The sequence below is a fragment of the Notechis scutatus genome, chromosome 3 (assembly GCF_049901735.1).
Source record: "Notechis scutatus isolate UNSWTSFEM ecotype Mainland chromosome 3, rNotScu1.2, whole genome shotgun sequence".
In the NCBI taxonomy this organism is placed as follows: Eukaryota; Metazoa; Chordata; class Lepidosauria; order Squamata; family Elapidae; genus Notechis; species Notechis scutatus.
In genome coordinates this window covers 44,789,095-44,816,579 of record NC_142011.1, presented here as the reverse complement: position 1 = coordinate 44,816,579, position 27,485 = coordinate 44,789,095, and the positions used below count along the sequence as shown (strand labels likewise).

At 35.7% G+C, this 27,485-nt stretch overlaps 1 protein-coding gene across 1 annotated transcript; it reads right to left on the bottom strand.

Moving 5' to 3' along the window:
- Window positions 1-1,326: 1,326 nt before the first annotated feature.
- Window positions 1,327-27,478, bottom strand: EIF2D (eukaryotic translation initiation factor 2D). Its single transcript, XM_087959637.1, has 15 exons — window positions 27,188-27,478; window positions 25,482-25,672; window positions 24,224-24,307; window positions 23,538-23,628; window positions 22,097-22,204; window positions 20,377-20,672; window positions 18,861-18,978; window positions 16,879-16,924; window positions 14,022-14,125; window positions 8,479-8,637; window positions 7,776-7,865; window positions 6,727-6,822; window positions 5,687-5,807; window positions 5,005-5,179; window positions 1,327-1,513 (listed from the first exon to the last, which is right to left on the bottom strand). Exons 1-15 carry the CDS (start codon window positions 27,241-27,243, stop codon window positions 1,443-1,445), a joined length of 1,806 nt encoding a protein of 601 aa, XP_087815763.1. The 5' UTR covers window positions 27,244-27,478; the 3' UTR covers window positions 1,327-1,442.
- Window positions 27,479-27,485: the final 7 nt, after the last annotated feature.

Here is a 27,485-nt window from a genome sequence, read left to right as displayed (position 1 = left end):
AACATATTTTAAGAGATCTTATTTTTCTACCTCACTGACTCACTATTCCTAATAGGCAAAGGATCTTGAACTTCCTTTCTCAGTGTGATTACCAACATAAATCTTTTAGACTTTATTTTTCTATGCAGCTTATCTATTAGGTACCGTTTCCTTTTCATTTATCCTATATATTCAGCATTTTATGTACCTCTGTGTGAACAGGAAACAGTCCAATAAATCACACAATTTAAATCAATATCAATGCACACTGTACATTCCATTTGAGTTCATACTTCAGCCACTGCATCTTGGTCAGGAGTTATTCCCCTGAGCTATTCCGTAGCCATGCAGGAGAGAGAGAAAATAATGTCTAAAAGCTGGTATGATTCAGTTAAAAGTGCTGAATTGGGGAGATCCAATTTCAAGTCCATTGTCATCCATGGAAGCCAGGCCAATCACACTCTCAGGTTTAGCTACTTCCAAGCTCTTGTGGGGAACAGCTTGAGTAGCTAGAGGAACTGTGGGATATAAAACTAATGAATGTTTTAAGGCAATGGGCATATTTGCCTTCTGTGATGCCACTTTTTGCAGTCCTTGGTAGCTCTTCAAACGATAACCTCTAAAAACTGGCTGAGTTCAAAAACACATGAAAACTATTGTGAAAGCTCTAAAATAGGTATTTCACAATTTTAAAAAAAGAAAATTTCCTGATTACCTTTTTTTAAAACTATCCCTATTTATATACCTGATGGAGTTCCATCCATTTGCGGCCATTTTAAAAATTAACTACAGCCTTTTCACTGAAAAAGTTTGCCATCTTGGTCTTTTTTTGACTCATCTTTTCAGTTTTCCTTGCAGCGCACTTCTTTTCATCTCATCTTCCCTATTACCTTCTCCTATTGGTATCTTATGATTTATCAGTTGTTTATAACTTATTATTTATGATTGAATCATATGATTTATGATCTATGGCTTACCATTGTGTTGTTTGTATGTACATTGACAGCTCATGCACTGGAGACAAATTCCGTGGTGTCCTATCATGCTTGGCCAATAAAGAATATTCCATTCCATTCCATATGCTAGGTGCCAGAATAAAGTATAAATTCCTATCATCCTTGTTCAGTGGAAACAGTTCAAAATAAATAGCTATTAAGTGGGATGAATTATATTGTTGATAACAAGATATAGTTCTCTTCTGATTATATGGTGCTATGATTATATGGTACTATGAATATTTTGAATAGCCAGTATACAGAGTTAGCTTTTAGTTTTAGTATCTTATTCTGGTAAAAGCTGAGTTATAAATAAAAAGATAGGTTGGGGGGAAAAACCCCCACAGTTATCTGGGAAAAGTCTTTATTTTATCTATTAAATAAAATAGTTTATTTATAAGGCATTTGGATTCAGTTCCACTGAATAAGATATTTATAACATACTCTCAAACTGAGGTACAAGCTTGGCTACTTCTTTTGCCCCATTTTTGGTGCTTTCTTAAGACCGTTGATATAACTGCAAGGTATCTGGTAGACTTCTGCAACAGAATAAAACATTTATATTAGTCACTTCACATTTAGCACTGAAGTATTTACAACGTAATAGGAACTGCAGCTTACTAAGAATTTTTAAAGCTCCTGAAAATCTGAAATAATATCAGTGGTTCTTAGATGTTGCCATCATAGGCAGTGGTGAGAGACATTGGAAACTAGTTCAATAATATCTAGAGATAACCTGCCACCGCACTATATAAAGGACTAACGATATGTATAATAACCATTCCACTTACTTTTATAGAGTACATATGCACTTGCCACAATATTTGTGAATACTATAAAGCAGTGTTTCTAAATTCAGCAACTTTTAAGATGCGTGGACTTCAACTTCTAGAATCTCATAGCCAGCAACCTGTCTACATACCTTAAAAGTTGGGGAGGTTGAGAAACACTGCTTTAAAGTGTTAAGAAACACTTATTAATTCATTATAACCATTTCAAATTGATGACTGTTACAACCCCCAAATCCACCAACCAGACATAATTTGTAGCACTGTACAAATGCGCTGTTCACTAGAAAGGTGGCAAATTGGTATATATACTTGCAAAAAAGTTCCTATTATTGGCATCAGAATTAGTTCCGGAATCACTGCTTTCTAAAAACATTCATGTGTTTCCACTCTGATCAAAAGTAAAAGGGAATGTCCTTTAATATTTGGTGTTTTCTGTTCTGATGCCACTAATAGGAACAAAAATAAATAAAAGCAAATTGATAATATGTTCTCAGTGCCTCAGCAGGTGGCAGCAGCTGAGCAACTTTGCTTGGCCTTACAAACCACATAGAATTGGGTTAGTATTTGGATGGGAATCCTTAGGGGACTTCCCAGGGTTAATTATTAGATTGGAAAGTAAAAATAAAAGGGGACAATGACAAACTAGTTCTGAGGTTCTACCAAGAAAACCACATGGAACTATCTATGAAGTCATCAGGAATCCACCTTCATTCAAAGAGGATGACTTATGAATACTATTATAGCATGCCAAAGATACGTACCTAAGAGCAATTTAGCAAGTTGATTGATCTGATTGCCCTGTATCTGGACTTGTGATCTGTCTTTTACTCCAGGGATTGCGGCGATAGTGGTGCTAGCTTGAACCTTTTGTTGAAGGGTACTAGCAACAGCCTGGGGGTCCAAACCATACAGCTCAAGATTCTTAATTATTGTTACCTGGTAGCCAAAACAAAAAAAGGGCATTACAAAATTAATTGTAAGATTGGCACTAAATGGCTATCTCAGAATTTAGGGTATTACTTTTATGTGAGTATGCTCTACTTTATTGACACATTTCAAACTGGGGGCATACAATTTTCCCCCATGCAGATTAATCACATCTTTAAAAAAAGTCAACATAAACATCTTTAGAAATGCTAATTTGACACCAAAGAGGCATAACAATTTATGAACCTGTTTAAATTTAGTTTTAGGACTTATGTGAAGAACAGATCATGTTTTTGGAGGTCATAGTTAAGGATTGAAAGACTAAAATATATTGCAATAAGATTTTAAGAAACAGATTTGGACTTTCTTTTTCTCTGATTGATACTACCCTAGGAGGAGAGAGTGGGAACTCTGTCTTGGTTTGGACTGACTGATAACTTTGGGATTGTCTTATTTTTTCCTTTGGAATATTCTGACTGTTGTAAGAGAAAAGAAAAGAAAAGATTTATAATGGCTCCTTCTATTGAGGAACTGAGAAAAGATTATGAGCAAGCAAAAAAAAATGGTAAAGCTGGTTTGAAAGAAGCCTTCCTTTTTTTTAGAAATGGCGCTTATTAACTATCAACAAACATTGCAGCAGATGAAGACAGCAGAAGAAGAAGAAGGAGAGGAAACCATCTTTAATAAATCTCAGAACTTGACCAAGAGGGAAGGAAGAGGGAAGAGAAGAGAAATAAAGGACTTAAGATTTAAAAAAACATTTAAGAAAGGGAAAAACAAGGTGCAAAATCAATATAAGGATGGTAAACAAAAGGGAAGAGGAATACGACAGAGAAGGGAAGCCAGTAAGGCAGAGGCTAGAAGAAGGGGGTAGAAAGGTTTGTTGGGAGAAGAAAGAAAGGGAAAAGGTGGAGAAAAGCTACAAAGTTTTGAAATTAAATGGGAAAAAGGAATTTTTTTAGGGATAAAGGATAAGTATAATTTCTTCAAAGAGATTTTGCAAGGTACATAAGATGATATGGTAGTATTGTATTAGAAATAGAAAACTTAAATGGCTTAAGAGTTGATAAGAGATTAAAATGTTGAAATGTTAATAATGATTGGTTTTAAAATATAATATGAGGGGAGATTTAGAATATTGAGCTTTAATTAAAGAGTTTAATAAGATTATGGGATTGATGTTATTATAAAATTTTCATTATAGTATTTGTTTTTAATATTTAGATCTATTGTTTAACTATGTATTTAATTATTTTGGATGTATTATTCAGTTAGAATGTACCAAGCAAAATCGGATTGGGTATTCTAAAGATTAATTTGATTAATTTAGTCGGAGATAGAAAGGCATCATACTCTGATTAGTGATTTCAGGAGAAATTTCTTTTTTTTATAAGGAATGAGACAAAGGTACAATAAAGAATGGACAAAAGATACAAATATAATGACTCAAATTAAGATGATTAATTAAGATAGAATTAAAAAGAGTGAAATATGGGGAGAAGTTAATATAGAAGATTTAGAATGGTAAATAAAATAAGTAATGATATGTAAGATGAGTATGAATACAGTTGAAGTCCATGAAGAAAGAAATACCTGGGTCCAAGTTACTTTCCAAAAAGATCTTTTTTATGTTTTGTGTGTTGTGTATATATGTTTTTTTTGGGGGAGAATTAATGAAACCTTGCAGAAATATAGAATGAGAATAATGGTAACTAAGTCAGAAAGAAATAGATGAAATAATAATAATAAAATGGAATAAGAGTAAAGAGAAAGAAAGAGAAAATGGATAAGAGGTTTTTGTATGTTTATATGGAAATGGTTTAAAACAGAATTATAGTTTATCTGACTTGTTAAATTTATAATGGAAAAAGGTTTAAATATGTAATGGATAATGACGACTTGTGTGTTTTGAAAAAAATTAATAAAACTTGTTTAAAAAAAAAAAAAAGTAAAAGGGAATGTCCCTTTAATATTTGGTGTTTTCTGTTCTGATGCCACTAATAGGAACAAAAATAAATAAAAGCAAATTGATAATATGTTCTCAGTGCCTCAGCAGGTGGCAGCAGCTGAGCAACTTTGCTTGGCCTTACAAACCACATAGAATTGGGTTAGTATTTGGATGGGAATCCTTAGGGGACTTCCCAGGGTTAATTATTAGATTGGAAAGTAAAAATAAAAGGGGACAATGACAAACTAGTTCTGAGGTTCTACCAAGAAAACCACATGGAACTATCTATGAAGTCATCAGGAATCCACCTTCATTCAAAGAGGATGACTTATGAATACTATTATAGCATGCCAAAGATACTTACCTAAGAGCAATTTAGCAAGATGATTGATCTGATTGCCCTGTATCTGGACTTGTGATCTGTCCTTTACTCCAGGGATTGCGACGATAGTGGTGCTAGCTTGAACCTTTTGTTGAAGGGTACTAGCAACAGCCTGGGGGTCCAAACCATACAGCTCAAGATTCTTAATTATTGTTACCTGGTAGCCAAAACAAAAAAAGGGCATTACAAAATTAATTGTAAGATTGGCACTAAATGGCTATCTCAGAATTTAGGGTATTACTTTTATGTGAGTATGCTCTACTTTATTGACACATTTCAAACTGGGGGGCATACAATTTTCCCCCATGCAGATTAATCACATCTTTAAAAAAAATCAACATAAACATCTTTAGAAATGCTAATTTGACACCAAAGAGGCATAACAATTTATGAACCTGTTTAAATTTAGTTTTAGGACTTATGTGAAGAACAGATCATGTTTTAGGTCATAGTTATGCAGAAGTATTGAACATTCAAAAACATTCACAAATTTAAATCCTCACTATATAATTACATCTGGGTGTCTTAAATGTATGGATGCATGTATGGAGAGAGACAGTCATCATCCAGTGGGTGACACTGCTGATTTATTGACCCATGCAAGCATGTTAAACTTCTTCCTGATGATAGATTCTGGACAAATGCCGTTGGGACTTCCGCTCACCTTTTTATTGGATGATCTCTGTGCTATGGTTACGTCAATTGGAAGGATGTTTCCTTTTCTCACAACAGGTTCTTGTCCCCAAAAGGTTACCTGATGGAAGGGTTCTAGTTTGTTTAGACACCTGCCAGTAAATTAGAAAATGTTAAGCTTGTCTAGTAAAAGCTGATGAGATGGTTATTTCAGCATTTATGGCTTAGCCATTCCTGATGTCCAAAATTGCCAACTACATCTATCCATTTAGTACATGAATGCTGAACCCTGTGAGTATGGTGCTATTAAAAATATTTCAGGAACAAGAACTTATTTCTGGCTTTGTAATATACTATTTCTCTTAGCAGGTCATTTATTTTATAGTAAAAGACTGTTAAGACATTGGGAAATCTATGCTGAAGAGGACAACGTTAACAATTAGGCAACAAAAATCTTATCTTGCAAACAGTCATCCAACAGTACCCATTTCACCAGAAGTGTAGCATGCAGAATTTTTGGAGTCATGCAAAACATCCGAGCAAGATGCTTTACATCAGGGGTGTCCAACCTTGGCAACTTTAAGACTTGTGGACTTCAACTCCCAGAATTCCTCAGCCAGCAAAGCTGGCTGAGGAATTCTGGGAGTTGAAGTCCACAAGTCTTAAAGTTGCCAAGGTTGGACACCCCTGCTTTACATAAAATAAAATGTGAATGAAGCATCTTACCTCTTTCGTTAAAGCTGCTGCAACGCTTGCAAAGCTTGGAAGGCTGCTTCAAAACTGTCCATGCAGCCACTATGATTTGTTTTCCTTCCAGTGAAGAATTTTAACTACTTTTCCCATTGTCTGACCATCGGCTATGAAATAACTCTTACAGTGGGTATCATCTTGGATACATCACAAGACACAAATGCAGCAAATGTTACTTTATTGTAAAGCAATCAGCCATGCTGATTGAAAATTCTTGAATTATGGTCTCAATAGACTCAAGATTGGGGAAGGTAGCTTCACTTTATAAGGAGAGCCTATATCAAATATATAAAACACTACTATGAATTAGTCTTCCCTCACCTGCTGAGGAGATCATCCCACTTGAGTTTTGAAATTTCATCTTGCTCTGCTTTGTCCAACAGACAGTCGCACAAAATTGGATTTACCTTTACAAAACTGTGATAAAAAAGAAACACGTTTTCATGATTAACACCAGTGTCAATAATGTGCAACACTTAATTTTGGTTTAAATTTACAGGAACTACAAATAAGAAGGGTCTTGCCATCTACTTTTTTCAGTTTAAAAAGGTGAATTAAAGAAAGATAAAGACTTCTTCCAGCCAAGGTAAACAATTATCAACTAGATAATTATAAACTAGATAATTACAAGTTACTAATCTGTGGAATACTTGCTGGGGAAAGTGTATGTAATGATTAAAATAACAAACTTACTGTTTTACAGATCTATTAATGAATCAAGTTTATTGTTGATGGCCCTATCTAAACCCAAGGAAGAACTTTCTGATTCAATTAGCTGCTAAATTAAGAGTACTTCACAAGGCCCGTGCCAGGCATGAAAGACCAGGACCACATATGAAGCTCCAACTAAACTCATTTATTACTACTTATGCCTATGCAAAGGAATGTACTCAAAAAAACAATTTGTACTATTTTGGCGCTGGATAATGGTCTATGGAATTCAAGAGCAGTTGGACTTAGTCAGTTTGTGGCAACGTAGAGACTTTAGGCTGATTCCTCTTTTGACTCCACCCTGAGATTCTGCCACTCCTTCTCCTATAGCCCGTACTCATATGTACTCATATCCTATAGCCCACACACATATACACATCTGTTTGTGCATGGGGCAATAGTAAGTTCCTCTGATTACAAATCATATAATAATAAGCCTTCCAGAAAATGCCTGTCTCTTTTTTATATTGCTAGATATAGGAAAGGACCAGGATGGGACGAATCACTTTGGGGACTGAATATTCAGATTTGAAAATAGAAACCTATGAGCCCGGAATGCTACATCATAAAATCCCAGTGTAGTCATTTCATGCCAATGGTATAGACCCAATAAGCAAACATTCTGATCTCTTTGCTCAGTGGTTTCATTTCTTACACACTTTTTGTTTATTTCATCAACCAATTCATTAGCCTTCACATAGCTGACTATCACACTTCTCACTTCACTGCTGGAGAGGGTATGGCCTTTCCTGGAAAAAAATGAGAATGTTTTTAGTTGTGAAGTTGAATTATGGAAACAACTGCAAATATCCTGCTCTTGCAAACTGAAGATTTTCTAAAGGTTTTCCAATATAGTTGACACTCTCTGAATTAAAAGGCAAAATATGAAAAAAGTGGTACAATCAAAGCACACACATTAGCTTGGCATTCCAAAAGCATTAACATTTTAGGTATTTTTCCTGGTAAGCCATTCTTTTCAAACTTACGCAAATACTACTGATAAGGTCTAGCTATGCCATTCTATTTTTGCCTAAAACATCTAACTCTGGAATCTGAGTGACTCAAACACATACACAATGACACAACTCTTTCCTTTAAGAAGATGTTGCCATCTCCAAACACTCCCAGCCCACTATGTAAAATAGTAAGATGGTGTTTAATATTATAGAGTACAAAGAGGTTGATGTCAAGCCCAAAATTGACACGTGTAGCCATTTTAGTTAGGCTTAGTATATATTCTTTTTCTTACTTTCTCTTTGGTGGTCATGGAGGAAGGGGTTTGGGCTTGAGAGGCTGCCCTCCCTCATTTGAAAAGAAACCCCTGCAACGACATAAAATACACAAATTTCTTATATTCCTTACTTATATCCAGACTCTTGAAACAATGGGGCCATCTTTGATGAGATCCCATAAAGGGGTATAATTTCAGGAGGATGGTATAGTTGTTCTTGGTCATCACCTTTACAATCTTGGACAGACATTTCAGATGTTGCAGTTTCAGGTACAATGAAGGATCTAATGCTGAAATGCAGAGAAAAACATTATTTTCATACATTTAACCAGTTCTAATCATTGCAATGATTAGAACTGACATACAAAAACTAACCAATGCAATATCTCATCTTTCTGACTTAAGAGAAAACAGACATTGCAAACTACTCTTCACATTATTGCTATATAAAAGCTCATGGCAGAAGTAAAAATGGGAGCCTTTTTTGTTCTTAAAACAATATATCAAAAAGATTCCAAGATGCATTCTTTTATTGACCTCTTCTGCCTGTGATGGTTTTGGTCAATCATGGATTTCAGATAATGTTTTTCAATAAGATAAAAAGATAAACTAGCTACCAGCCACACCCAAGCCACACACTGCATTTGCTACAAATAGGTTTTACCTGTGTGCAACAAGCACAAAATCAGTATATTTTACTCCAAATATTATAGGCAAGCTAAGATCTCTCAGGGTGTGTGCTGTTTAGGTGTGTTAGGAAATTGTTTCAGTTTTCTTTTCCATGGGGCCAAATCACAAATGTGTCATTGATGTATGTTAACCATAGTTTGGGTTTGTGGGTGGCATTGGCTAGGGCTCTGGATTCGAATTCTTCCATGAACAGGTTTGCAATGAAGGGTGACAGTGGTGATCCCATAGGGGCTTCTTCAATTTGTTTGTATCTTTGTCCTTTGTATATGAAATATGTGTTAGTTAAGCAGTGTTCTGTTAGTTCCATGAGGTGTTTGGGTTGGTATTTATTTTTGATGATTTCAAGAGTTTCTTTTATCGGGACTTGAGTGAATAGTGAAACCAGGTCAAAACTTACAAGCACATCTTCTTGTTCCACGTGTAGATCTTTGATCATTTCCAAGAGGTGGTATGAGTTTTGTACATGTGAAGCTGCTGCTTCAGCATGGGGCTGTAGCTGCTTTGCTAGGTATTTGGCTAGGTTTTGTAGTGGTGCTCCTCTGGAGCTGACTATGGGTCTGAGAGGTATGCCTTCTTTGTGTATTTTTGGGAGGCCGTATAGTTTGGGGCATCAAACAAAAAAATATCCACACCACAAGCCAGGCAAACACCTGGGCACAAACAGACTCCCCCTGATACCTCCAGCTCAAACACACCCCAACCAGGCACCCAGATGAAACCTAGCTTCCTAACAAATGATAGCTGTCCATTTACTCGGAGCCAAGCCGCACTAAAAGCCTCCAATACAGGAACACAATGTTGCCAGCCAATCAAGACACAAAAAAAGCCACAAAACAGACAGAAGATATTAGAAACACCAATCAAGCAGAACACAGCAAACCCCAAGACCAATAAACACAGACCAAGACTCCCAACCAATCAGGATGAAGAAAAAACCATTCTGGCACAGCAGTAGGCTAGCCCCAAATTTAAAACTGAAACGACTGTAAAAGTCTGACTCACAGACGAACACAATACAGAAGCCTGATGATGGCAGATGAGATTCTGCCGAAACGTTGCTACAACTTTAAAAGCACAACTATAATGACATGGGAAAATACCCGAACAAAGCTGAATACCATACATGTAAGTACCCGCGAAAACTTAAGAAAACAAATATATGTATGTATGTATGTATGTATGTATGTATGTATGTATGGCATTCAGCTTTGTTCGGGTATTTTCCCACATCATTGTAGTTGTGCTTTTAAAGTTGTAGCAACGTTTCGGCAGAATCTCATCTGCCATCATCAGGCTTCTTAAGAAAACAAATATATATATGTATGTATGTATGTATGTATGTATGTATGAATGAATGAATGAATGACAGAAAAAATCTACAAGGTCCCAAACCATCTCATAATGATGGGGGGGGGGGGGACCTAACCAAACCAGCACTAAGAATGTCCTTAAAATAATTTTATAACTTTCTGGACTGGATTCTAATGAAATCTATTTCTGGTGTAAAATATATGGATAGTTACATTCATCTTCTTGCATGTCACTTCTAGTTAACTTACCTGAAACTAAATTTAAATGATCCGCCTATGCATAGTCAACTTCCTTGACATCACAAGTACCTATTATGACAGCGCTAACACACAGCCTTGCCTATTCTAGCAAATTACTACAGAAAGCCCTGATACCACACCTGTCAAGGTATAGCACAAGTAAGATCTCATCAAAGTTATTGTAAAATGTGAACTTCAGAATGCTATATTTATGTGACATCACAGATGGGTGGGGGCGGAAACACTATAGAATTTCCTGTAGGAAATAAAGGCCAAGAGCCCAGAATCAAGGAGCCGACCCTTTCAGAGATGATCCTTGAGGAGAAAGGTGAAGAGGGGCTGCAATGCATCTTTATCCACACTAATCCACTGCCACTTTTAGCAGAAGTAGGAGGAAGATTTGCGAAGAAAGCATGGGCAGCAATAGGAAGAGATGACAGGTAAGCACGACCAAGTTCCAGCTTTTACACGAAACTGGAGTGAGATGACTTGGAGGGTGGATGGTGTGTGTTGATACTAAGAATAGAAGCCATGCCTATCAAACGTTTTCTTCTCCTTTTCATTATCACTCTCTACATGAGGGATAACCACTGCCATTCAGAAGCTGGGGCAGTAAGCGAAATAGGTTAGATGTCCCCAACTTTTCCAAGTATCAAATGTGTTACAGCTGACATAAAGATTATGGCTGAGTAGATGCCACTGGTATCTTTATCTGTTACCACTTACAGACTGAAAGAAAATTAAATGCTATCCTTTCATATCTACTAAATATCGTTATTTATAAAGTTTTAAATCTTTCACATATTTCAAATGCATAGTTCCATTACAGTTATCTATTACTCACAATAGTTTCTACATCACTTCCAAATTATCAATTTAAAAGTAATGCAGAAATAATTTAACCATCCCATAACAATTTAGAAATGCACTGCTTTAAAAAAAAACAGGCTCAATGGCATAGGAACAAAGATATATAGTAGTGGTAATAATTAGCAGTGGTGAGCTGTTGTGTAGATTATCTTGTTAGTAAAATAACTGAGATTTCCAAAGTCTTATCTTGAATAAGTATGCACTAGAATGAGTTTTCCAAAAATTTACCTCTTTTGATGCAGCAAAAGGATTGGTGAAAGAATCACTTGCTAATTATTATGTAGTAAATGTTTGGGTTGATAAACATTTCTGGTTGCAAAGCACTGTTATGTAGTGGCTCAGATGCCCCATTTTTAAAATTGTCATATTTTCATTCAAAATGTTCTGTGATTTTTAAAAAAAAATTGGTTGTGGGGAAAATATACATGCCTCTAAAAAGCCTGGCTGTTGCTGCATTGCTGACCCCTCACCTCTAATATAATGCAGATATTTATGGCTCTACACTTTCTATATCTGAGAAAGCATTTAGTATTAGTCTGGTCTAATCTTTTTAATCCCCCTCAAGATCTGCTTTGCTGCCTCATCATGGAAATGGAATGCTGGGAGTGTATTCCAAGAGTACATATTCCAGGCAAAGTTACCAAATACATGAAGATCCTCCCAATAACCCAATTAAAGCAAGCAAGCAGGCACAAGGTAGCAGCTATATAAAAAGATTCTGGAAGCTGAGGATCAAATTAGCCAAGGACACTATGGAGAGGAAATGCAAAGGCAATGGCAAACTACTATATTTTACTATAACTACTGCATGGATAAACAATATTATAAGATTGGCAATACAGTGCTGTATGATGGGCCCTTCAGGTTTGATGGCATTTAGCCTGCTAAAGAGCTGAGGATATTTTGGACTATTAATGAGGTCTATGTCATGGCTAATATTAAAGCCTCTGGAGTGTCTAGTTGCTGATATAGACATGTAGGAAAAGAAAACCTGACGATGCCAAAAAAATTGCAATGGAAACATGGAATATAAGAAACCTGAATGTGGAATAGTTCAAAACAGTGAAAGCTAAAATGACTCAACTATATATTGATATCTTAAGCATCCAAAAATTGAAATGGACAGGAACTTTCAGTTAGAAGATCATACTGTTTATTACTCAGGACATGAAAAATAAAGAAGGAATGGTGTTGCTTTCATGATGAAGGGCAATATTTTGGTGCAATGAAGACAATGACCAAAAATCGCAGTTAGACTTTGAGAACAATCCTTTATTAGGATTATGACCCAAGTTAATATTCCAAACTATTGGTATTGATTACTTTTACGGTCAATTTCTATCTGAAACTGCCAAAACCTGCAAGCATATTATACTGTTTGTGGTTGGCAACTGGAATGCCAAAGTTGGAAATATTAAGCAAAAAACAGAGAAATGAAGCAGGAGAACCATTTCTTCATTGCTGACACAGTATTTAAATAACCAAAATGATGTCCTTATAAATGGCTATTATCAGATAAACAGAAATCAAAGTGACTATAGTGGTGAAAGAGCTAAGTCATAAATTAAAGACAGACAGGAGCTGACTATGGAACAGATGACAAACTGCTTATCTGTAAGTTTCAACCCAAGCTACAGTGGAAGAACAAAGCCAACTAGTTTCTATGAGCCTGAGCATACACCCACCATTTTCTAGAAAATTATCAGAAATCACTTTGAAGTCCCGAAACTTACTGATAAGAACCAGAGGAACTATGAAGTGAAATCAGAGAAATTGTTAGCATAAACAGAGACTGACAAATACAGAAAAAAAACAGAATGCAATCTGTATATCGGAATAAATGGTGGAAATTGATAGGAAGAGAAGCCAAAGCTAAGAAAGACAAAAATATCAAAGAAGGAACTGAATAATTTCAGATAGCTATAAAAGGGACAAGAGGCAGTATCTATAAGGACATTGAAGATAAAAACAGAGATGGAAAAACAAAGAAAGTCTTTCAAAAGATCTCTGAATTCAGAAAGTTCTAGCCACAAACTTGTCAGAATGCCAAAGACCGATGTAAAGAAGACCAGATACACTGAAAATCTGTGCAGTACAGATTTATTATTTATTATTGTCAACTTCCATGTTGTCTTAGAAAGTATTCCTTATTTATAAGATCTTCTATATTAGAAGATAAATTTATATTAGCACTCAAGTCATTATCAAGTTGGAAGTCTACAATTGTCGATAGACTATCTACAGAGATATGGCAACCAACAGCCGAACCCCTGGTAAATATTCTAACCAAACACTAGCAAAATAATTCTTAGGATCATTAATCATCCTCAAAATTATGATTGCCGTTCCCCCCAGGGTCATATGATTGCATTATGGGAGCTTGGCAACTGGCTCACATTTATATAACTGGTTACAGTATTTCATGGTCCCATGACCTCGATTTGAAATGGTTTTTTTAATCATTTCTGCAAGAAAACAGCCAAGCTCAGAGAAGCATCAGGGACCTCCAATTTAAATTTCTACCCTTTTTTTCAAGTTTGCGGTTACGTGATTCAAAGTCTTACCTTTCATGTCTCCAATCTACTTCCACAATACTTTCCACACCCTTATTCAGTTCTTTCACCTGGAGAATCTTCTGCTGTTGCATTGACTGCAAAAATTTTGAGAACTAAGAGAGAAAAATAGCTATATGTGAATATTGGGACAAAATAGCAATATCAGCCGTAAGGCAGTCCAAAGAAAACGGGATACTGTCCAAGGAATGTCTACTCTTCACTGCAGACTTGGGATACAGATGAAAAAAGAGGGAGCCTAGGTGATAAAGCATAGGGTGATAGTAGTCTGTTCACAAACAATATTGGGAAGTTCTTTGGGCTACAATAAACATGGATTTATTTTTTGGGCTGGCTGCAATGGCAATATACTAAAATACACATCACTTGAATAGATACCTTCAAATTAACAACCTGCCTCCAGAAGTTGTAAATGCTCCAACACTGGAAGTTTTTAAGAAGAGACTGGATAATCATTTGTCTGAAATGGTGTAGGGTTTCCTGCCTAAGCAGGGGGTTGGACTAGAAGACCTCCAAGGTCCCTTCCAACTCTGTTATTCTATTCTATTCTGTTAAGAAGATATGAATAAGTAAAATAATACAGAGCAAGCAATTTATGTTGTAGAGACATTGTTGGAAATGTTATGAATACAAAATATATTGTTAATCTCCTTCCTAAATTGGAATTATCCCAGACCTTATGTCTTGAAAAAAAGGGGGGGGGAGGACAAATTTCTTAGCACAATTTTTTTGCAACATTGTAGGAGAAAACTTACAATATTGCTACATAAAAAGATTGCCATGACTCAAACCATTTGCAAATATCAATGGGAAAGTACAAATCAATCTGTTCATTTGTTGCTTGACCCACATAGATCATTTAGTGCAGTGATCCCCAACCTTTCTTATGCCGGCCCGGTATCCCCAACCTTTTTATGGCGGCCCGGTACGGCATTAACTGGGTGCCGCCATCTTTTTGATGAAAAGTGCTTCCGGTGAGCTTTCTACCGGAAAAGCTCACCGAAGCACTTTTTCATCAAAAAGATGGCGGCGCCAGCAAACCAGCGGCCTGGTAGGACTTGTTCCACGGACGGTACCGGTCCACGGACCGGTGGTTGGGGACCCCTGATTTAGTGTATACAATTGAATGAATTATCAAAGACACAATGTGCTACTAGTAACTAATACTACAAATACAGTGTTGTATTTTTTAAATACTGGTTTGAAAATGGAATTGAAAATTTTTGGCAAATTCTAAAAAACCCACTTTATCCATTATACTTTTTTAATCCATGAATTTGCATGTGGATACAAAATCTATGCTTTACGTTTCAAATATTTATTTTATTTATTTTGTTTGTCAAACATGTACAAGATAACAAGTATAGGTATGAATATAAAGATGAACAAAGGACAGTAAGACAGGGGCTGTAGGCATGCTGGTGCACTTATGTACGCCTCCTTTAAGGACCTCTTAAGAATGGAGTGAGATTCACGGTAAGACAGTTTGAAGTTAAAACTGTGAGGGTTTGAGACTGTAACAACAGAGTCGGGCAGTTTTAGAGCAGTTTCCAAATTATTTACACTGTGTAGTCAATGATAGAGATGAAATTACATAACAAAAATAGCTAGGAGGATTAGAATCAAAATGTAAATATTGTACCAACAATAGGAACATTAATGGTTTGGTTATATTTTTGTATGTAAGGCAAAGTAATGCCAAAATGGTTTCACTGTGCTTGGTAATTATAGTTGTAAACAATAAAAAATATATTTTAAAAAAGGAGATGACATACTACTTACTCATTTTTATTCAGTTTGATATAACACATCAGGTTTCCTAAAATGGCACTTCCATTGCATGTAGTGAGATTTAATTCTGAGTATATCTCAGGATTGCACTATGATCCAAAATATTTTAATATATCTATATGGTCATGTGCATTGTTCACTTCCAGTATTCCCTAGATTTATGTATGTATGTATGTATGAAGATTTGTATTTTCCTTTTCTGTAAGATTCAACATGTCTTGCGCGGGGCGGGGGTGTGTGTGTCATTCTCCATTTTATCTAGATAACAGCAACCCTGTCAGGGAGCTTTGGCTGAGAGATAGAGAATGAGACAGAACTAGCCCAGGCACCCAGTGAATTTCTAAGGTTTAGAATGGACTAAACATGGGTCTATTTATTTATTTTTACATTTTATACAGCTTTCCAAGTCAAACAGTGTGTGATTGGATGGCATACAGAATTAAAAAAGGTCCCTAATGTCTGGGAGATGAGTCAGGCTTTAATGGCTACCTTACTGTATAGATGAAAAGAGTTGGGGTCTGCCATATATCGCAGGGAGGGAGCATTCCAGAGAACAGGGGCAACCACAAAAAAAGGCATGCTTTCTAGGTCCTATAGGAATCTGAAGCACATTCTTCTTGTGGGACCATACGGGACAGGCAGATGTTCTTGGGAAAAGGCAGTCCCTCAGGTTACCTGGTCCTATGCCATATAGAGTTTTAACTAATTGGGAGTCCTCTGACGCAGAAATAAAATGGAAACTCTGAAACTCCCACATCTAGGGGAGCCAAAAGTACTGGGAAAGAACCTCGACAATTTAATTTGGACAGCTGGTGACAGAGATGTGTTGCTGGGTGTCATCAGTATTTTGATAATAAATCACCCTGAACCCAACCAATGGTCTCTCTCAGCTGTTTCATGTAGATATTAAAAAGGAGGTAGGCGGGCAGAACCCTTTGGCACCCAGCAAAGTTAGATGGTCACATAAATATGTGAAACTAAGAAAACCCCCACCGTATTAAATCAAATAATTTTTTACTGCAAACTTCCATAAATACGCAAAGAAACAACTATTCACCTTTTTGTAGCTAGATTTCTTTATATCCAGTTGTTGATCTTTTGGACTATTAATAAATTAAAGGAAAAAATAATTATAAAACAAAATCTGCATCATTTAGAATAAGCTAAATAGAAATACATCCTTGCTAAATTCATATATTAATTCATTTAATTATGTGTATAGGATTTTGACTCCTACCTATAAGTACTTTGCAAAAACATACATATATATATATATATATATATATATATATATATATATATAGAGAGAGAGAGAGAGAGAGAGAGAGAGAGAGAGAGAGAGAGAGAGAGCATAAACTTCAAAGTAACTTCAATCCATTAATCAATACAGAAGGATTGTTCCTGCACAATCTGGCCTAATCCTGAATATCCTTATATACAGCATAAAGGAGCTCTTACATGCTCATGTGCAGTTAAAGGATCTGGTTTAATTCAGAATATTCTTACATATAAGGAAGCTTTTACATTCCCCAATACAAGAATTTTCACTCTCTGAATGTTCAAGGGAGGTCAGCTGTGTACTTTGCAACTTTCATGATTAATGGTTCTAAACCATGTTGCAGATAACAAGAAGCTGAGAATCACCAGAACTTCACTCAGTATAGAAATGCATGCTTTACATACATATAATTCCAAGTTTAATCAGTGGTATTTCTACTTCAAATAATGGACAAAAACGAGCTCTATTTGGGTGGGATCTTGAGAAGTAAAATTGATTGGAAGACAGTGAGCTGGATTAAACAAGAATTAACTGAAGTCTTGGCTCCATGTGCGAATTCTACTTCAAACTACATAGACTTTAAAAAGGTTTAATCTAGATCAGTGTTTTTTAAACTTTCACTTTTAAGGCATGTGGATTTCAGTTCCCTGAATTCCCTAACCAGTGTGCTGGCCTGGGAATTCTGAGAGTTGTAGTCCATATATTTTAAAAGTACCAAATTTGAAAAGCACGCATCTAGGCGCTGAAAACAGTCAACAACTGTCAGAAGCTGCATAACTATCATGAGGGTAGGGCATGGTTTTTATTTATTTTTATTTTTATTTTATTCATTTTATTTTGTCAAGCGATTATAAGATAACAGGTATAAGCATCATTATGAATACATGAAATGGATACATATAAGAAAAAGAGAAACAATAGGACAGGGACGGTAAGCACGTTGGTGCGCTTATGCATGTCCCCTTTGTTTTTGTTTTTGTTGCAATTAGTATATCTAACTAATAATCTTCCAATCAATTGTTGGAATGAGAGCAAAATCTTTAACTAAACCAGAGTAGGACGCTAAATTATATAACATAATGTTTTTGCCGTCACTGAGTTAAGTTTATGAATTATGGGAGCTGAAATATCATAGAGCTAATTGTGGTATACTGCCATATTAGGATGCTAGGTTCAAAAATACTAATCTTGTGTTATTGTATTAACTTGCTCTTTGTACATGCAAATGCTATTCATGGATGTAGTACATATTTTTCAGGTTAATCAATTATGTTCTGAATAAATAAAGTATAGTGACATATCAGGCATGGTAAACATGGGTAGAATCTTGGAGGTACAAACAGAAAACAATTCTCTACAGCAGTTGTTTTCACACATTATGTTCTCAGGAGCCCTTTACATTCTTAAAAATAATTAAGTATATCAAAGAGTTTTGACTTATGTAGGTGTAACTATGAATATGTTAAATGTTAAAATATTTATTTGACTTCATGGATCCCCTGAAAGGGTCTCAGGGACCACATTTTGAGAACTACTCCTTTGCAGCAAACTTAATATTCAGCTTTCAAAAAGTCCATTGTATTGTTAGATATGAATTTTTAAACTTTGATTTTCCCAGTTATCACTTCACTTGTTTAATTTTGCTTTTGAATTGTGCTTTTAGTCGTGTGTTTAGATTGCTACATTATGCTGTGTAAACCACTCAGAGTGAGATGGGTGGTGTAAAAATATAATAAATAAAATAAATAATAAATACTTACCAGCAGGAAAACATGTAGTTACGCAAAAACGTACTGGTCAGCAGGGGGAGCTCTGACTTCTTCACTTTACATTTTAAGGCATGAAAGAAACACTGATAAAGCAGGGCATCCATTTGTTCTGTAAAAAATTAACATTAGCACCATATGTTCCTCAATGGGCTCAGCACAGAATCCAATATTGGTTTGCATATAAAGTCATTTCTAATTAAATTCATGGTTCTGTGTTATCTAGCATTACACCGCTAACATGATTTCAAACAAAGATTTTATGTAATTTTTAAATTAAAAATGTAGAGCTATAAAGCAAAAAATATAGAAATAAATCAACAAGTTATCTATCCCTCATTAATTAAAAGTAGTAACATGTATCTCTTCTGCCAAAGTTTTATTTCTTATTCACTCAAGAACCTGATTCTTGAGCCCAACTTCAAAAGTTTCCTTTCGAGGGACAGTCAGGAAGATATTGCGGAGGTGCTGCAGTTCCTTATGGGTTCCCTCTTCTTTTACTCTACTGGGTTCTGAGGAATGGAGGAGGAATTGCTGCAACCTGCTGAGCTTCCATTATTCCCTGACTTCTTTTGCAAAGGGATTGTTTGGGATTTCTAAAGCAAAGTGTAGTAAAAAATGCTGGTGGCATCAGGGGCCAACAGTCATGTTTAGCCTTTGGTACCATATGGATCTGATTCTGAATGGTCATGCAAGTCTGTCATGCAAGCATAAGCAGGCATGTTGCTTCATTAAGTGGTAATTTTGTAAACAATGGGCAAGCAAGCTGTGTGAGCAATTCTTTAACTTCACTATTTCCAGGTTTATTGGTTTTGAATTGTCTTCAGCTGGAATCTGACTTAATTCTATCAATGTGCATGCTCCATGAATGCAAAGATTAATGTCAAAGAAACAGCTACAAGTTTCCCATTAAAAGTGTGGTAAGTGGGTGTACAGATAGTCCTCAACCTACGACCACAATTGAGCCCAAAATTTATGTTGCTAAGTGAGAAATTAGTTAAATGAGCTTTGTCCTTTTACGACTTTTCTTACCCCATTTGCTAAGTGAATCACTGCAGTTGTTAAATTAGTAACATGGTTGTTAAATGAATTTGGTTTCTCCATTGACTTGGCTTGTCAGAAGGTTGCAAAAGGTGTTCACATAACCCCGGGACCCTGCAACCATCATAAATGTGAGTTAGATGTCAAGCATCTAAATGTAAATCACATAACTGTGGGGATGCTGCCATGGTTGTTAAGTGTGAAATATGGTCATAAGCCTCTATTTCCAGTGCCGTTACAACTTCAAACAGTCACTAAGTGAACTGTTGTAAGTCCAGGACTACACTTTTTGCCTTTTGGGGGGGAGGGGTCATCTAGTTTCTGACACATTGCTAAGAACTGGTTGTACTCAAATATTGCCATGTCCTAAAAGTGGCACAGTCTGTGAAAAGGTTGAAAAGCACTGATATAAACAAAGCAACTACTCTGCGTCTAGTAAATCTATTTCTGTGCAAACCTCTAATTATACCTTGTGGACTTCTGTTATCTTCCATCTCCTCAGAAATATTTGGTTCGTACTCTTCAGTCTTTTCAGCAGCATCGTTTTGACTGAGTTCCTCTTTTCCCCCTATGATAGTACACGAAATGTCTTCCTCTAAGTTGAGATGTTCAATGTCCATCTGCAAGGATGGATCAAGAGAGAGGCTGCTTTCAGGTGTTTCCCCTTCTTCATTCTTCTGTTCCTCCTCTTCTCCAGCTACCGTCTCTGAAGGTTCTATTTCTAAGGGGGGTATTGTAGGTGGGCTTGATTTGTCACCAATTGCCCTTGTGAATTTAAAAAGAAAATAAATAATGTGATAAAGCATACTCCGTATGATGCAAAAAGGCTTACTCCAAATCCCAATTTCAGCCAAAAAAAAGGTCATGGAAACAAATCTACTTAAAATGTAATACCTATTCCAGAGAAATCAAAACAGCAATAAATATCTGATCCCATAAAAGTTATAGTTGAAATAATACCAGTTAATGAATACAAAGCCAGTACAAAGGACCAAGGTATTTCTAAAGCCAATTCAAGACTTTGTCTGACTATCCAAACACAAGAACACCCACATTTTAAATATTAATTGAATGTGGCCTGAAGTGACAGAAATTTTGCATCTACAAATTACAGATATATTTTCAAATTGCATTTGCAGGGAGAACAGTGCAATTCAGGTGAACATCTCAATATTATAAAGTCAATGGAACCATTCAAACCTGCATGTACCTTGTAGGGGCACATACAATTTATTCTAGGACCTAATAGAAGAAAGAAGGGAAATGTGTTTCTTAGTATTGCAAGAAAAAATGTATGGGGAATAGTGTTCCCCAACGACACACTGATATCACTAGGCTACAAAAGAGTAGGTATCACAAACATATTAAGGCCCAATTTAGAAGTGAGATTCAAATAAGATTAGAAACAAATGCCATGCCTTTTTTTGTTTGTTAATTTGATGTTTGTTATTAGCAATGCTAACATAATTAGAGGCTACTCAAGAAAAGAAACACTATGAGATCTCACAATCCTCCAAATTGATGATATACCCAAAACATTTTCCTTTTATTGTTCAAAAGTACAAATGTAAGCTGATCTAACATGGCTGAAATAAAGCCTCAACCGATAAACTCTGATTTACAAGTTGATTATTCTAATTTAATAAAATCTAATATTGTCTAATTTAATGTACAGGTAGTTCTCAACTCACAACCATTCATTTAGTGATCATTTGAACCATTACCACAGCACGGAAAAAAGTGATTTATAACAGTTTTTCAGACTTATGACCATTGCAGTATTCCCACTGTCACGGGATCAAAATCTGGGTTCTTGGCAACTGGCATGTACTTATGACAGCTGCATTATCCTGGCATCATGTGATCACCATTTGTAATTTTTCCAGCAGCCCTCTGACAAACCAAAGTCAATGAGGGGAGCCAGATTCCCTTAATGACCATCTGATTCACTTAACTGCAGTGATTCACTTAACAATTGTGGGGGGAAACGATCATAAAATGAAGCACAACTTATTTAACTGCCTTAACAATGGAAATTTGGGGCTCAGTTGTAGTCATAAGTTGAGGACTACTGTGGTCAGGTTAGAGTCCAGAAATCAATTGCCCCAAGTCTTGAATTAATATTGTGCCAAAACTAACAGCTTTCCTTCTGATTTGGAACATCCTTTAAAATTTGTCTGTGTCCTCACCATAGGTGATCCATATAAGTGTGAAGCACTGTGAAACCCTTTCCTTTCATTCCAGCTGCTACCATCTCAGCAGTTGTCATAATAGCTGTTCCAATGGCCACAGGGGCTCTGCAAAAAGACAAGAAAAAGAATGCAACATGCTTAAGTCAAACTCTTATTCCATTTAAAACAGCTCTAAGACCAGTTTGTCTTAATTTGCATATCACACCCAAACCATGGATTAACTGATACTGGCTTTATGTTTTATCCTGAAAATCAAAGTTAAAATCTAGAAGAAAAACCAAAGTTCAAGGATTATGTCACAGAGAGACAAGGTAGAACTGTCAGCGTTCCAAGGAACAGGTTACTAAAGGAAAAAATTAAAAAAGCAATTTCTGTTCTTCACTTTCTAATCCACCTGTATTTTGTTCAATGCATTATCGAATTTTCAAGTATATTTGGCTACTCTTGTTAACATTTGCTCTTCAGATCTGGAAGGTCTTTTTGTAATGAAAAACAATCAAAATAGTAAAAAGCATTACCTTAAAATGAGAAAAAAACGAAACCCCTGAATTCCCCCAACAAAGAATTGCCTAATTTTTATATTTAATACAGAAATTCAAGAATCAGCTTTGTAACTAAGACGTGTTTTAAGGCAGAAAGAGGTACCTTCCAACTATGTTCTATGGAAAAAGCACATCGACTATCTCTGATACTACCTAATACATAAAAAGATATACATAGAAAGCCTGTGGTCATCTTCCTTCTTTGAATTTTTCTAGCACATAAATTGCAATAATGAAGCATGCTAGACTTGGACATCAATTGAAGCTGACACTATTCCCCCTATACAAGCAACTTTCACAAAATAAATTCTTCAATATATCAAGCAAATGTCTCCAATATATGAACTCAAGAGACTTCTACCTGCAATATTATAAACATATGTAATCTGCAATCAGAGAGTAATAATTCATTGATGGACATGTGCTTTATACACAGAGAATTCTAGATTTGATTTCTGGTGAAAAAGATATCAAGAAAGAGAAAGCCTCTGCATGTAAACTACTTCATATCATGCTTTAATTCAGTGTGAAGATGTTTCATTTATTCACAACTATGTATATTTCTGTAACACTGCTAAAGACCTACAATTTTTTCATCTAAAAACAAATATAAGTTTTATGTTGGTTTGATCTGATGCTACAGGGACCAATAACATTTTGACTGATGAATACCTTATGTAATTTAACACATTACAGCTGCCAATAAAATAGGACAGATAACATAAAATAAAATGAAGTGCCAAAAATTTTAAAGTGTCTCCAAAACACAGGAAACCTTGTCTGAGATATATAATTATCATTTTCAAAGGCAATAGCCAACATTTCAGAATATAAAAATAAGAATTCATAAATAAATCATTAACCTTTTTAGCATTAATTTTCTCTGGAAATCATACCTGTTTTTCACCAATGTAACAGCAGAGAGAGTACCTCGTTTTACCTGGGGAAGACCACATTTGGGAATTATAACTCCTGGAAGCATTAAGTCTGTAGGGAAGAAACATAATATGTTCAAGAGAACAAATATGCAAGTTAACCTCTCACAATTTTCTGTACTAATCAATCAAGAAGCAAAATATTACACTAGTAATAAAATGCAAAGTACATTTCATAGCAAGTACCATATCTTCAGCAATGTAGCTAAAAATTATCAGCACAATCTTTTATTTTATACAAATCTTATTTTGGCTCAGTGATCTTCACATGACATGACACCAAAAGACATTATGTTCAATGTGGTGCTTGAAGTAAACTCTTACATTAAATCTATATCTATGCAATCTGTGCTTTGAAATAACTTTATTCTTCTGTTCAGTTATGTCTGATTCTCCAAGACTGCCTGGGCATGTTCCTGCAGTTTTCCTAGCAAGGTTTTTCAGAAGTGATTTACCACTGCCTCCTTCCTACAGTTGAAGGTGAGTGACTGGCTCAAGATTACCCAGATGGCTTTGTTCCTAAGGTGGGACTAGAATTCAGGGTCTCCCATTTTTTAAAATGTTACCTTATCCACTACACTAAACTGGCTCTCTAACCTATAACTATCCCACAAAAAAGCCAAACAGTTTTCAATCCATTTCCTTACCTGCACCTCCTACTAATTTGTGCATCACAGGTGGCCAAGTAGAAAAGGCAGGAAGAAGGTGTGGATAAGACCACAAAGTGTACACTGCCCCAAAGAGAAAAGAAAATAGTTTTAAAATATTTCGCTAATATTTATTTCTCCTCAGGCTTGCATAATGTAAAATAAAAAAATAGAAATTACTAGAAAAATAAAGGACATAAACAAATGACTCTCCTAATTTCAACCTTTCATTCAACTAACTCAAGAAAGCAATCACTTAATTAGCATTAGCACTGAGTACAAAATACTTAAAACTTCTAAGGGTAACAATGGAAGGCTATCATTGATCAGTTAGATCTGTAAAATCACACTTCCTTTTTTGTACCATCTTGTTTATGGCATAGGTATTATGGCTTGGTTAAACTATAGTTGCCTATTACATGTGATGAAATGGTGATAGCTAAAACTTAGGCTAAATATATTAATTTAAATTAATTTTATTAATAAAATACAGGTAGTCCTTGACTTATGCCTGTAACTGACCCTGGAATTATGGTTGTAAGTTGTTACAATCATAGGTTCAGGCACTCCCATGACCAGAAACAATTTTCTACTGTTTTTCAACACGGTTAAGCAAACAATGCTGTTGTTAAGCAAATCCATTCATTTTAATGGGCGGGTTTTTGCCAGAAACCAGCAAAAAATGACAGAAACTGGCAATAAATAAATAAAAAATTGCAGTCATGTGACTACAGAATGTCATGACAAGTCACAAAACTGATCCATCCAACATGCATTCTTGTAATTGTGGGAGTGGAACTGACGCTAGCATCTATGACAATTGGCTACTGGCAATAAAGCACTAATTCCGTGGCTGTCATAAATTTGAATGGTTTAAAATGACCAGTTAAGTGAGGACTACCTGTATGTATTTACTACTATCATCACAACTGTTACATAGAAGCTAAAACCCTAATCAACCTAATCATAATCTTCCTAGAATTGGCATGAATTCCTTCTTTCCACTCACTAGTGGATAGACATTTTGAGAAGAGTTATAATGAACCATGTTTCAGAAATAATATATGCATCATGAAAAGCCTGATTGCAATTACACTTTTTGAAACTTCATTGCCATAACTAGGAAGTATTGGACCGTTCTTGGAGATGGAAACCAAGGCTCAGAATGATCAAGTAACTTGTTCAAAAAGAAAAAGAGAAACCAAACTCAAAAATTCCAAGTATCAACATCGACTGCCCACCAGAATGTCTGCTGTACCTGTTGGATATAGCATTTTCTCCATTTCAAAAAGGACAGGATTTTTGCCATTGGCATAGACTGTGACAGTTTCTCCTTTATGAGTATATATTTTAATAATATTCAATTCCTCTTTCATTGGCACAACTTCAGCCAGTTGTTCTGAAGTTAGGGTGGGAAATACTGCTGCAACATCATTTCGCAATTTCCTCCTGCAATTATTAATTTTATATTTGTTACTACATACCAAGAAATAGTCATCCCTGGAATTCCAAATTATTCAATCTGCAATTACCTATATATAAAATTATGAGAAGTTTTTAGTAATAAATTAGTTATTAATACTTGTTTTCTTAATATCCTCATTCTTTTTATCCACCCAAGCAATTCACAGAAAATATACAGATATCATAAGCATGCTATAACATTTAAAAAGTTACTTTAAAAACCCCGAAGCCATTTTAAGTCTGGCAAGCTATCCTAAAACCCTTATCTCAAATCAGTTATATATTCTATACAGGTAGTCCACAACTTATGACCACCACTGAGCCCAAAATACTTGTTGCTAAGCAAGACAGTTGTTAAATGAGTTTTGTTCCATTTTACAACCTTTCTTGCCACAGTTGTTAATTGAATCACTGCAGTTGTTTATTTAGTAACAGGGCTGTTAAGTGAATCTGGCTTCCCCATGACTTTGTTTTTCAGAAGGTCGTAAAAAGTGATCATCTGACCTCAGGACACTGCAACCGTCATCAATATAAGCCAGTGACACCTGAATTTTGATCACATGACCATGGGGGTGCTGCAAAGATTGTAAGTGAAAAAATGGTCATAAGTCATTTTTTTCTAACAATCACTAAACAAATGGTTGTAAGTCAAGAACTACCTATTTATTGTCCTTTTTTAAAATGGTAACTGTATCAATGAATTATCTACTTTGAATGGAAACCTGTTTCAGTGATGGCAAATAGCTAATAAGATAAAAAAGCAGTTTGAAGAATACCAGTTTTAAAAAAATATCAAATATTGAGAAATAATCTTATTGGTACAAATAATACAATCAATTTCTAAACTCTAATACCTTAGATATAAAGCCCAAATAATCCCTTTAACAAAAAATGTTGTCAGATACTACAGAGTTATAACCCAGGATGGCACAATGGTTAGAGTGCAGTAATGCAGGGCATTTCTGCTGATGCCAGCTGACTGCAATTTGGCAGTTCAAATCTTACCAGGCTCAAGGTTCCTTCGGAGGTGAGTAAAATGAGGACCCAAATTGTCAATTATTCTAGGGTTGTAATGTTTATTTTAAAGATGGCAAGATTAGATAATTACATTTCATTTCATAACACATATTTAGAAGATCGTTATTGTTTTGTCAAAACAAAATCTGAGGCCAACATTCCTTTTGATGCATACTGTATGCAGTGCTGGAGTAACAATCAGATCACTTTTATCTGTCAGCCATCAATCTTTCCACTGGGGAAGATTCCACTGAGTTGGGCACTGGGCAGCATATTAATGTCTGTAAAGAAAACGATCAAAGTTTGCATTCACGCTGAAGCAGGCATTTATTGACCTCAGACTTTCAAAACCGCGTCGTCCTTATCGTGTAAAGAGTCTTCGGCTTGCTCACATAAAACTGCTCCTTGTGATCAACATGAATATATCCCGATTTACAACTGCCCAAGAATATAATGCCTTGAAATGAAAGAAAGCAAACTCACCTATCGGAACCTTTGATAGCGGTGTTGGATTTTACCCTGAAAGGCTTGACGAACATATTCAAAGAAATCCCAAGACTCCGGTTCTGGGAGAACTTGGAATTCTGCCGATCGTGGATTCCCCAAGGAAGTGGGGAAATGCTTTAGAAAGGGGGATCCATTGATGGCCTGGAAAGATCTGCATAGAAATCTTCCTTCGTTACATGGGCGCAGCCATAGTGCGGTACTGCAACAAAAGGAGTCCGTGGAGCAATTGCATGATTATTCCTACAACTGGTACGACTACTATTTCCTGCTCTGG